The sequence below is a fragment of the Cynocephalus volans genome, chromosome 7 (assembly GCF_027409185.1).
Source record: "Cynocephalus volans isolate mCynVol1 chromosome 7, mCynVol1.pri, whole genome shotgun sequence".
Taxonomy (NCBI): Eukaryota; Metazoa; Chordata; class Mammalia; order Dermoptera; family Cynocephalidae; genus Cynocephalus; species Cynocephalus volans.
In genome coordinates, this window is record NC_084466.1 from 99,072,298 (window position 1) to 99,085,180 (window position 12,883).

Here is a 12,883-nt window from a genome sequence, read left to right on the forward strand (position 1 = left end):
CAAACAAAGTATTTCCATGGCAACTGGAAATGGAAAACACAGCTATGGCTGTAGTGATTTGTTATGTTCTCTAGAGGTGCCAAGGACAAGGGTCAAGTTATCGCAAGGATTGTGACACTGATGTTTGGTATAAGCACCCACTCACAGAATGACTCAAAACATTGTCATATCTGATGTGATGTTACGTGGTGGACCACCTGCACCTGGTGAAGACCTGCCTTCTGAGGATGGCAGTGCTGCTGCTAGGAGCTTCCAGAACCATCCTTCAGGCGACCATCACAGTGTGGAAAGCCAAACGTGTTCTCAGAGTCACCAAAGCAAAAGGGGACTCCAGAGTTGCCCCTTGTTTCACTGGGAAGCTGCTATTGCTAATCCCTGGTCTCCATGACACCATGGTTTCCTTCTAACCATGCCTCAGTTTCTCACAACAGCCTCTCTTCTTTCTGCCTGTCCAGGCCCAGTGTTCTTCTCCGCTGCAGGAGGTGCTCAGCCCTGGTTCCTAAGCAACCATCTGTGAGCCATTTTTCCCCTCAGCTTTCAACAGTGACCTGAACCTCGGTGACTTTTTAGGTGTCTCAGGTCCAACACTTACCCAGAAAAATCATTATCCACTCTCGAAACTCCATTCCCCTTTTCCCATCTTTGCAACCACAGCCACCCAGTCAGTTTCTTCTGACCTGTCTCATTTCAGGCCCATCTGCTTCATTTCCACCCCTCCCCCACCCTGTCCAATCCAGCTTTCCAGATGGTCTCCCCGCCACAGCCCTCCTGCTGCCACGCATCCTCCATAGTCTCGAGTTGGGGGTCTTTACACGTTCAAACCCAGAATCTGCAGCTGCTCCTGATTTCCAACCTGGCCGGCCCTTCCTGCTCCGGCCCCCTCCCATTGGAATCCTTCCATTTCCTGTTCCTTCTGGAAGCCCAGTCATCCTCCAGCAGTCGGCCCTGTCCCCTGCACACATCAGGCTTGGCTACGCCTGTTCCGCGTGCTTGGCTGTCCTCTCTCCCTGGCTCCTTTGTCCATCCCGTCTGAGCCTCCACTGTGCAGTTCGGCAGTCAGTTGTGTAACTGATGTACTGTGCTACCCTGGACTCCCCACTTGGTTGTCAGGTTCAGGAACGTTCAGGGGCTTCATCACATATCCTGATGCCTCCACCCCACAGTGCACATTGCAGATGCTCAACAAGGACTGGCTTTGACCCAGCCGACATCTTCATTGAAGGGTTAGGCATTCCCTGCCGCTTCCCCAGCTCCCAGTGCAGTGACTGGCAGGGCAGGTGCTCAAATACTGCCACTGAATGAATGGAAGGTCTGACTTTCCACCTGCGTGCTCAGCCTGGAAACAGCGCACCCACCCTCAGCTTCTCTTTCTGGCATCCTGATGATGCAGCCATCAGTACCTCTCACTGGCTCTGCTCTGGAAATATTTTCTTGATCCACACCACCCCCATCCTCCTGCCTCAGGAAGGCTGCACTGCTTTACCTATGTATGCTAAGATGCACTTAACAAACAATCTTTTAAAAAGAAATCAGGTTGTGTTTTACAATCACTGTCAGCCTGGATTGAATCTGAGTTCTTCCAGAAAGAAGATGCATATCTTTCTGTGTCACCTGGGAATGCTATCAAACTGAGGTCACCAGACTGAGGTTTTGAGCTGCGCTGGATTCGACTGCAAATCTGCAGGAGTACTGGCTTGTGGTTCAAATTCTCTAGTGAGGCTTTTTCCCCCTCTGTCCTCCCAATGCCAAGGTCAAGACATGTACATACTGCCCTTTTCTGCACTTGGCTTCATGTCTTGCCTGCTCTTAAACCGAACATGTGTCAGCTTTATGTGTGGTCTATTAGATACCCCCTTTTGGAAATTTAATCTTTCTTTTTTTTTTTTTTTTTTTAAATTTTATTTTGTCGATATACATTGTAGCTGATTAATGCTCCCCATCACCAAAACCTCCCTCCCTTCTCCCTCCCCCCCCTCCCCCCCAACAATGTCCTTTCTGTTTGCTTGTTGTATCAACTTCAAGTAATTGTGGTTGTTATATCTTCTTCCCTCCCCCCCCCGATTTGTGTGTGTGTGTGTGTATGTGTGTGTGTGAATTTATATATTAATGTTTAGCTCCCTCCAATAAGTGAGAACATGTGGTATTTCTCTTTCTGTGCCTGACTTGTTTCACTTAATATAATTCTCTCAAGGTCCATCCATGTTGTTGCAAATGGCAGTATTTCATTCGTTTTTATAGCTGAGTAGTATTCCATTGTGTAGATGTACCACATTTTCCGTATCCACTCATCTGATGATGGGCATTTGGGCTGGTTCCAACTCTTGGCTATTGTAAAGAGTGCTGCGATGAACATTGGGGAACAGGTATACCTTCGACTTGATGATTTCCATTCCTCTGGGTATATTCCCAACAGTGGGATGGCTGGGTCGTATGGTAGATCTATTTGCAATTGTTTAAGGAACCTCCATACCATTTTCCATAGAGGCTGCACCATTTTGCAGTCCCACCAACAATGTATGAGAGTTCCTTTTTCTCCGCAGCCTCGCCAGCATTTATCGTTCATAGTCTTTTGGATTTTAGCCATCCTAACTGGGGTTAGATGGTATCTCAATGTGGTTTTGATTTGCATTTCCCGGATGCTGAGTGATGTTGAGCATTTTTTCATATGTCTGTTGGCCATTTGGATATCTTCCTTCGAGAAATGCCTACTTAGCTCTTTTGCCCATTTTTTAATTGGGTTGCTTGTTTTCTTCTTGTAAAGTTGTTTGAGTTCCTTATATATTCTGGATATTAATCCTTTGTCAGATGTATATTTTGCAAATATTTTCTCCCACTCTGTTGGTTGTCTTTTAACTCTTTTAATTGTTTCTTTTGCTGTGCAGAAGCTTTTTAGTTTGATATAATCCCATTTGTTTATTTTTCCTTTGGTTGCCCGTGCTTTTGGGGTCGTATTCATGAAGTCTGTGCCCAGTCCTATTTCCTGAAGTGTTTCCCCTATGTTTTCTTTAAGAAGTTTTATTGTCTCAGGGTGTATATTTAAATCCTTAATCCATTTTGAGTTGATTTTAGTATACGGTGAGAGGTATGGATCTAGTTTCATTCTCCTGCATATCGATATCCAGTTATCCCAACACCACTTGCTGAAGAGGCAGTCCCTTCCCCAGTGAATAGGCTTGGTGCCTTTGTCAAAGATCAGATGGCAGTAAGTGTGTGGGTTGATTTCTGGATTCTCTATTCTATTCCATTGGTCAGTGTGTCTGTTTTTATGCCAGTACCATACTGTTTTGGTTATTATAGCTTTGTAGTATAGCTTAAAGTCAGGTAGTGTTATGCCTCCAGCTTTATTTTTTTTGCTGAGCATTGCTTTGGCTATTCGTGGTCTTTTATTGTTCCATATAAATGTCTGAATAGTTTTTTCCATTTCTGAGAAAAATGTCTTTGGAATTTTGATGGGGATTGCATTGAATTTGTATATCACTTTGGGTAGTATGGACATTTTCACTATGTTGATTCTTCCAATCCAAGAGCATGGAATATCTTTCCATCTTCTTGTATCCTCTCTAATTTCTCTCAGCAGTGGTTTGTAGTTCTCATTATAGAGATTTTTCACCTCCTTGGTTAACTCAATTCCTAAGTATTTTAATTTTTTGGTGGCTATTGTAAATGGGCAGGCTTTCTTGATTTCTCCTTCTGCATGTTCACTATTGGAGAAAAGAAATGCTACTGATTTTTGTGTGTTGATTTTGTATCCTGCTACTGTGCTGAAATCATTTATCAATTCCAACAGTTTTTTTGTAGAGGTTTTAGGCTGTTCGATATATAGGATCATGTCATCTGCAAACAGGGACAGTTTGACTTCATCTTTTCCAATCTGGATGCCCTTTATTTCCTTCTCTTCTCTGATTGCTCTGGCTAGTACTTCCAACACTATGTTGAATAGGAGTGGTGAGAGTGGGCATCCTTGTCTAGTGCCTGTTCTTAAAGGAAAAGCTTTCAGCTTTTCCCCATTCAGGATGATATTGGCAGTGGGTTTGTCATATATGGCTTTAATTATGTTGAGATACTTTCCCTCTATACCTAACTTATAGAGGGTCTTTGTCATGAATGAGTGCTGAACTTTATCAAATGCTTTTTCAGCATCTATAGAGATGATCATATGGTCCTGGTGTTTGAGTTTATTAATATGGTGTATCACATTTATTGATTTGCATATGTTGAACCAACCTTGCATCCCTGGGATGAATCCCACTTGATCATGATGAATAATTTTTCGTATGTGTTGCTGTATTCTGTTTGCTAGTATTTTAGTGAGGATTTTTGCATCTATATTCATCAAGGATATCGGCCTGTAGTTTTCTTTTTTGGTTATATCTTTACCTGGTTTTGGTATCAGGATGATGTTTGCTTCATAGAATGAGTTTGGGAGATTTGCGTCCGTTTCAATCTTTTGGAATAGTTTGTAAAGAATCGGTGTCAATTCCTCTTTGAATGTTTGGTAAAATTCTGCTGTGAATCCATCTGGTCCTGGGCTTTTCTTTGTTGGGAGCCTTCTGATAACAGCTTCAATCTCCTTTATTGTTATTGGTCTGTTCAAATTTTCTACGTCTTCACGGTTCAGTTTTGGGAGCTTGTGTGTGTCCAGAAATTTATCCATTTCCTCCAGATTTTCAAATTTGTTGGCATATAGTTGTTTATAGTAGTCTCGAATGATTCCTTGTATTTCAGATGAATCAGTTGTAATATCGCCTTTTTCATTTCTAATTTTTGTTATTTGAGTCTTCTCTCTTCTTTTTTTTGTTAGCCATGCTAATGGTTTGTCAATTTTATTTATCTTTTCAAAAAACCAACTTTTTGATTCGTTGATCTTTTGAATTGTTTTTTGGTTTTCAATTTCATTCAGTTCTGCTCTGATCTTAATGATTTCTTTCCGTCTGCTAACTTTAGGATTGGATTGTTCTTGTTTTTCTAGTTCTTTAAGGTGAAGTGTTAGGTTGTTCACTTGCCATCTTTCCATTCTTCTGAAGTGAGCATTTAATGCAATAAATTTTCCCCTCAATACTGCTTTTGCAGTATCCCACAGGTTTTGGTATGATGTATCATTGTTTTCATTAGTTTCAATAAACTTTTTGATTTCCTGCTTGATTTCTTCTTGGACCCATATGTCATTAAGTAGAATGCTGTTTAATTTCCATGTGTTTGCATAGTTTCCAGAGTTTTGTTTGTTATTAATTTCTAGTTTTAATCCATTGTGGTCTGAGAAGATACATGGGATAATTCCAATTTTTTTGAATTTATTGAGACTTGATTTGTGACCTAATATGTGATCTATCCTGGAGAATGATCCATGTGCTGATGAGAAGAATGAATATTCTGAGGTTGTTGGGTGGAATGTTCTGTAGATATCTGCCAATTCCAATTGGTCTAGAGTCTTGTTTAGATCTTGTGTTTCTCTACTGATTCTTTGCCTAGATGATCTGTCTAATATTGACAGTGGAGTGTTCAGGTCCCCTGCTATTATGGTATTAGTGTCTATTTCCTTCTTTAGGTCTAATAGAGTTTGTTTTATAAATCTGGCTGCTCCAACATTGGGTGCGTACATATTTATGATTGTTATGTCTTCTTGATGGATCAGTCCTTTTATCATTAAGTAGTGTCCCTCATTGTCTCTTTTTATGGTTTTTAGTTTAAAGTCTATTTTGTCAGATATAAGAATAGCCACTCCTGCTCGTTTTTCTTTTCTGTTTGCATGGTAAATCTTTTTCCATCCTTTCACTCTTAGTCTGTGTGAATCTTTATGGGTGAGGTGGGTCTCTTGTAGGCAGCATATAGTTGGGTCCTGCTTTTTGATCCAGTCAGCCAGTCTGTGTCTTTTAATTGGGGAATTTAAGCCTTTAACATTAAGAGTTGTTATTGAAAGGTGTTGATTTATTCCTAGCATTTTATTGGTTGTTTGGTTGTCTTAGGTGTCTTTTGTTCCTTGCTTTCTGATTTACTGTTTGGTTTCTTTGTTTGTTGGTTCCTTAGGTTGTAGATAGTGTTTTTGTTAGCTTGTTTTCTCTTCATGAATGCCATTTTTATTGTACTAGCGGGTTTAGATTTTTCTTAGGTTTTTATGGCAGTGGTAGTTATTTTTCGGGAACCAAACCCAGTACTCCCTTGAGGATTTCTTGTAAGGGTGGTCTTGTGGTAGTGAACTCCCGCAGTTTTTGTTTGTCTGAGAAATATACTATTTGCCCCTCATTTTGGAAGGATAGCCTTGCAGGGTAGAGTATTCTTGGCTGGCAATCTTTGTCTTTTAGTATTTTGAAAATATCATCCCATTCCTTTCTAGCTTTTAGGGTTTGTGATGAGAAGTCTGATGTTAACCTGATTGGGGCTCCCTTATAGGTGATTTGACGCTTCTCTCTTGCAGCTTTTAAGATTCTCTCTTTGTCTCTGAGTTTTGCCAATTTGACTATGACATGTCTTGGAGAAGGCCTTTTTGGGTTGAATACGTTTGGAGATCGTTGAGCTTCCTGGATCTGAAGATTTGTGATTTTTCCTATACCTGGGAAGTTTTCTGCCACTATTTTGTTGAATATGTTTTCAATGGAATCTCCATTTTCCTCCCCTTCTGGAATACCCATGACTCGGATATTTGAGCGCTTGAGGTTGTCTGATATCTCTCTCAGATTTTCTTCCATGTCCTTGATTCTTTTTTCTTTCTTTTTGTCTGCTTGTGTTATTTCAAACAGCCCATCTTCAAGTTCAGAGGTTCTCTCTTCAACTTCGACAAGCCTGCTGGTTAAACTCTCCGTTGTGTTTTTTATTTCGCTGAATAATTTCTTCAGTTCAGCAAGTTCTGCTACATTTTTTTTCAGGACATTGATTTCCTTGTATATTTCCTCTTTCAGATCCTGTATACTTTTCCTCATTTCATCATGATGTCTAGCTGAGTTTTCTTGTATCTCATTCAGTTTCCTTAGAATTATCACTCGAAATTCCTTGTCAGTTATTTCAAGGGCTTCTTGTTCTATAGGATCTAGAGTATGAGATTTATTAACTTTTGGTGGTGTACTTTCTTGATTTTTTGTATTTCTGGTGTCTTTTTTTTGGTGTTTATTCATTGTGGCAGGGGGTTTCACAGTCCACCGGTTTGAGACTAATGACTAACTAGGATGTTGCTGTGGTTGCTAATTTGGTATGGCTCCCGCCGTGACTGCTCAGTTGGCCTCTAGTGTCTTGTGTGTGTGGTTGCCTCGGGTCTTGGGCTTCTCCGGGGATCCACCTTTCTGGTCAGCTTGTACTCTGCTGGGCTGGTGGATCACGTACCACAGGGTGTGTGATCTCTGTTGAGCTTTCACTTTCTGTACAGGACTTCTCCCCGTTCCGTGTGCTCTGGCCCAGGCTGTTAGATCGTGCAGTGGCGACCCCACCGGGTGTGTGGTTTCTGTCGAGTCTCCCCCCTCTGTGCACACTGTGCTGGGCTGGGGCGTGTCTTCTGCACCCCTCGTCTATCAGCTGGGCCTTCAAGACCCTGCTCAGCACCGCCTCGCCCAGGAAGTCTATCAGGTTTCTGCTAGGCACAGACAACCGGTCTCTCTGGGTGCCTTTGTAGCACTGTGTAGATCTTTCTCGGGTCTTGTTCACCTTTGTATCCCCCCGGTATAAACCGAGTCTAGTGCCTGCCTGCAGCCTGCTCTCCGGCAGGTTCAAGCGGACCTGGGAACTCTCCTACCACACTATTCCCAACCAGAAATTCGTTAGGCTTTTTTCCAAACTGGTGGTCGCAGAGATGTTATCTGCCTCCCAGTAACAGGAAGTTTACCGGGGCCGGAGTCCAGGGTGTGGTGGAGTGACAGTCGGCCCGCCCATACTTTCTAGCCCTCCCAACACTGGTCGGGACGCCCCACACCCCCAGCCCCGCCAGAGAACCGTGGAGGGAGTGGGAGAGGAGGCGGCCCGCAGGGTCCGGAAAGCCCCGCGCCAGGCCAAGCAAATGGGCTCAGTGATGGCCGAGCAGGGCGGAGCTGCCCGCACCTGGGAAAATGGAGGCAGCACCGGGGCAGTGAGTGGCCTGGTGGTGCAGGCGGGAGCCGCGTGGGCCAGGGATCACTCACAGTGCTGTGCCAGGTCGGGCGCTCGCTCTGTCTCTGGTTTGTTGCCTTCCGTGTTCTCGGCGCTGCCGCCTCGGGCTGTTCAGTCGCGGCGCCGCCGCCTCGGGCTGTTCAGTCGCGGCGCCGCTCGGGCGCTCCCAGGAATCTTCTTTAATGCTGGCCTGAAACCTCGAATCCTGAATAGGGCAGCTGGCCGCCTTCAGTGCGGCCCCAGCCTCCGGGATCCTGGCTGCATCCACAGCAGCCCTGGCGCCGTGTTCCCTGTTTCAAGACTCGCTTTTGCAGCTAAGAATCAGTTCTTTTCCTGCTCCACACTTCAAAGCTGTTGCCTGTAAATGAGGCAGCCTCTCCTGCCGGGGGCAAAGTGGCGTTGAGCCCCCACGACCGGCCAGCAGCAGTAGTCCTCCCTTAAGAGATGGCCAGAGGAAGGTCCACAAGTTTCCCGGCTGCCTGAGGCCCAGTGGCCACCTTTTCCACCTCAGCTACTCCGCGCCAGCCGGCGCAGCCGCCGCCATCTTGAAACCCCCCCGGAAATTTAATCTTTCTTAGTGGTTCATAGAATAAGGACATATCTTACAGCTGATGATGTTTTTCAATGAAATAAAATACAATGTTAGAGCTTTATGAACCGTCTCCCCTTTTCCCTTCTTCCCAGGGTGCATCCCTGATTGGCCCCAGACCACGAATACTCAGCCCTCACATATTTGTGCCAATTTCTTAGCTCGTGACTCTTCCCACAGCACTCTCCTTGTTTCCTCAGTGCAGCCTTTTGTGGTCCTCCCAGCAGGCAGGGGCCTGGACTGCTGCCTCTCAACTTTTGCATGTCTGAAACTGCATCTTTTGCCCTCATTCCTTTTTTTTTTTTTTGGTGGCTGGTATGGGGATCTGAACCCTTGACCTTGGTGTTACGAGCACCGTGCTCTATCAACTGAACTAACTGGCTGACCCTTGCCCTCATTCTTGAGTAACACAACAGCATAAGAAACTCTTGGCTGACAGTTTTTTCCCCTCAGTGCTTTGAAGATACTTCTTTCCTGTTTCCAAGCATCTTTCGTGGCTGATGAGAAGCCCGCTGTCATTAGAACTGTCGTTTCTTTTCTTGACAAATGATCTGCTTCTCTTCTCGGGTTGCTTTGAAGGTATCTCTTGGTTTTTGAACTTCTGAAGCCTCATCATGATGCGCCAGGTTTTGGATTTATTTTCATTTGTTATGCTCAATATTTCCAACTTGAAGACTCATTTAGTTCTGGAAAATTCTCAGCTGTGATCTTTTCCAGTACTGCTTTTCTACCGTCTATTTTTCAGCCTCTGGAACTCTGTTTAGAAGTGTGTGGTGCCTCTCCTCCTACGCAGAACAGCTACTTTTCTCTCCTCACCCTGTTGGGCAGTTTGCTGGGAGCTCCCCCAGGTCCCAGACCCCCAGTCCAGTTGCCGTCGTCTCTTATGGCTGAGTCAGGGCTCTGCCTCATGGTTATACAGAGGATGGGGAAGAGCCAGACATCGAGTGAGTGGGCAGCATGGCCCCGGGCCTGGGTGAGGGGCTCTCTGCTCCCTTCTGCACCCTAGAAAGACAGATTTTATACAAGCCATAGCCTTGGGTGGTGGCCAGAGCTTTGGCTTCCTGTAAAGGCTGCAGGAGTTTTATCTAGCCCCTTCTTTGAGCCTTGAGCCCAGCTCTGGTCCCAGTACCATGACGAAACTGACTTCGGTGTAGCCCTGCATATTACTAGATCTGGAGCCCCCCGACACACTGCTGCTGCATGCAGCTCTTCTATCTCTGGCCACACAGATGCTTATCTTATTTGAGCATAGCTCTGTCTTAAAATTTTTAAAAAAATGTATCCACCACTGCTGTATGTATGGGGGAGTGGTGTGGGCAGACTTTAAAGTGTGGACTCATGTTCCTTCGTCACTGAAAGCCCTTTTACTTTTCTAACATCAGATCTAATGATGACAGTCCCCTGCTTGACCTTGCAAGGTGGCCCTTTTTGTCTACATAGGGTCAGATTCAGATCCCTCGGTACAGCCCACGGGCCCAGTCTCAGCTCTGGTTGCTGTTTCTCTCCTTCCACCTGCTGACCCAATACTCCCTGCTCGACCACGACCCGCATCTTCTCACACTCATGCTCCTACTGCCCTTGCTGTCCCACCCCCACGGAGTGTCATCCTCACTGGAGTCCTCCCCAGCTCCCCCAGGTGGAGGTGAGGGCTCCCCCTCTGTGCCTCATTTATGTGTCTGAGGACAGCAGTGGGGTTTATTTCTCTCTGAAGCCCTAACATTACAGCGGTACTTGGTGCTGACCGGATGTACGAGTGAGCTGATTGGGGATCGTGTGGGTGGGAACATGGATCTGAACTTCGATCCATCTGTCAAAGAGTTACCTGATAGCCTTGACAACAGGTGTTCAAACAAAACCTTGTGCACAAATGTTCATAGCAGCTCTATTCACAATGGCCAAAGGTGGAAATGGCCCAAGTGTCCATCAGCACGTGAATGGATGAATGAAATGGAATATTACTCAGCCATAAAGAGGAGCAAAGGACTGTTACTTGCCACAACATGGGTGGACTTCAAAAAACCCCAAAACTATGTTAAGTGAAAGAAGCCAGCCACAAAAGGTCACATATTGTATGAATCCATTTATATGAAACGTCCAGAATAGGCAAATCCATAGAGACAGAAAGTAGATTAGTGGTTGCCAGGGCTGGGGGAGGGGCGCAACTGCTTTTGGGTATGGGGTTTCCGTTGGAGGTGATGAAAAAGCTCTGGAACCAGACAGTGGTGATGGCTGCACAACTTGTGAAAGTACTTAATGCCACTGAAGTATACACTTTAAACTGGTTACATTGGTAGATTTTATGTTATGTGTATTTTATCACATACACACGAAGTTAACGCAGCGTCTCCAGACCATTTTGGGGGTATCTGATGCAAATCGACTTGAACTATCCAGACACTTTACAGCCCTCAAAGCATATGAAATGATCTACACGGTCCTGCTCAAATGATCTGACAGATGCTAAAATAGCTTTCTGATTAGTTATGGCATATTTTGTTCCATAAACTGAATATGCATGAGGCAGGAGGCCCTGGAGAGGAAGGTGTGAGGCTGTGCTGGGAATAGGGGCCTGATTCCTCACTTACCTTCAGCAACTTCCAAAGGACCTTGGGATTTGCGAAGCTCCTTTACTGTTTCCAAGAACTCTTTCCCCCCAGCCTTTTCCAAGGCCTTACCTGCAAAGGAGAACAGATCCATCGTGCTTGTTCTTTCAATATAATTACACTGTTTGACAGATTCTTAGCAGGCCAGGGGGAAAAACACCTTAGAAACTAGAAATTACACTGCTCAATTGTTACCCTGGTTTGCCAGTGGTCACTGGTGGCAGGGGTCTCTGAGCCTCTGTCTAGAAGTGTGATATTATCATATTCAAACACGTGTGTGTGTGTGTGTACGTGCATGTGTGTGCAAGGGAACTTCAAAAAGTTTGTGGAAAAATAAACTTAAAAGATAATATGAGGGCCGGCCTGTGGCTCACTCGGGAGAGTGCGGTGCTGATAACACCAAGGACACGGGTTCGGATCCTACATAGGGATGGCCGGTTAGCTCACTGGCTGAGCGTGGTGCTGACAACACCAAGCCAAGGATTGAGATCCCCTTACTGGTCATCTTTATGTAGGAAAAAAAAAAAAAAAAGATAATATGAGTCTTTCCATGAACATTTTGAAGACCCCTAATATGTTTCATCCGTGGTTCCTGGCTCCCCAAGGCAAGACTCTAATCTCTTGTTTTACTTGGCTGTAAAGAAATTCTCTGATCTATCTGGCCAGATTGCAGGTCATAAAACCCCCATTTCAGGAGAAACCCTGCTCCGTGCCTGGGAGGAGGGACTGTTGCACAGGAAGGCTGAGAAGATCCTGAACAAACAGGCCTCGCTGGGTTTCCCTATCCAGTCTTAGTGTTAGATCAGACCCTTTTGTCCAATCACATTTCTACGTGGTTGTCCATGCTTCAGTCATGCCTACATGATAAGCTGCCATAAAAACCCAAGAGCACAGGGTTCAGGGAGCTTCTGGATAACTGAACACGTGGAGGGTGGTGCTCCCGGGGAGGCATGGAAGCTCCGTGCTCCTTCCCCCTTCCTCACCCTTTGAGTCTCTTCATCTGCATCCTTTATAATATTCTTTAAAATAAACTGGTAAATGTAAGTATGTTTTCCTGATACTGTGAGCTGCTCTAGCAGGTTAATTGAACTTAAGGAGAGGGTCGTGGGAATCCTGATTTATAGTCGATTGGTCAGAAGCACTGGTTATCTCAACCTGGGGCTTGCAATTGGTACCTGAAAGTTGCGAGGGGGGGGGCGTCTTGGGGACTAAGCTCTCAACTTGTGGGATCTGGCGTTATCTCCAGGTAGATAGTGTTGGAATTGAACTGGTGGACACCCAGTTAGCGTCGGCTGCAGAACTGATTGCTTGCTGCTTGGTGTGTGGAAAGAAACTCTCAGACATTTGGTCACAGAGGTCTTCCGTGTTGATAGTTGCTGAGTAAGGGTATAGGAAAAACTCTTTGGCTTGTTTTTATTCCTATATACTCAAGCAGATTTAGATCAATTAGCAAGCTTTTTAAAAGGAGATTTTTAGGGGCGATTTGGCCATAAAGCAGTCTCAGAACATGAGCCCTAAAGATTTTTTTTTTAAAACTGAGATTCCGGGCCGAGCCCGTGGCGCACTCGGGAGAGTGTGGCTCTGGGAGTGCGGAGACACTCCTGCTGCGGGTTCGGATCCTATA

General features: G+C 45.0%; 1 protein-coding gene across 1 annotated transcript in view; it reads right to left on the reverse strand.

The window, feature by feature from the left end:
* The window catches only part of LOC134381979 (core histone macro-H2A.2), a 57,483-nt gene that overhangs the window by 4,177 nt on the left and 40,423 nt on the right, over nt 1-12,883 (reverse strand). The window contains exon 7 of the mRNA XM_063101965.1: nt 11,242-11,331. Within this exon, the coding sequence (XP_062958035.1) occupies nt 11,242-11,331 (90 nt within the window). The remainder of the gene's footprint in view (nt 1-11,241; nt 11,332-12,883) is intronic.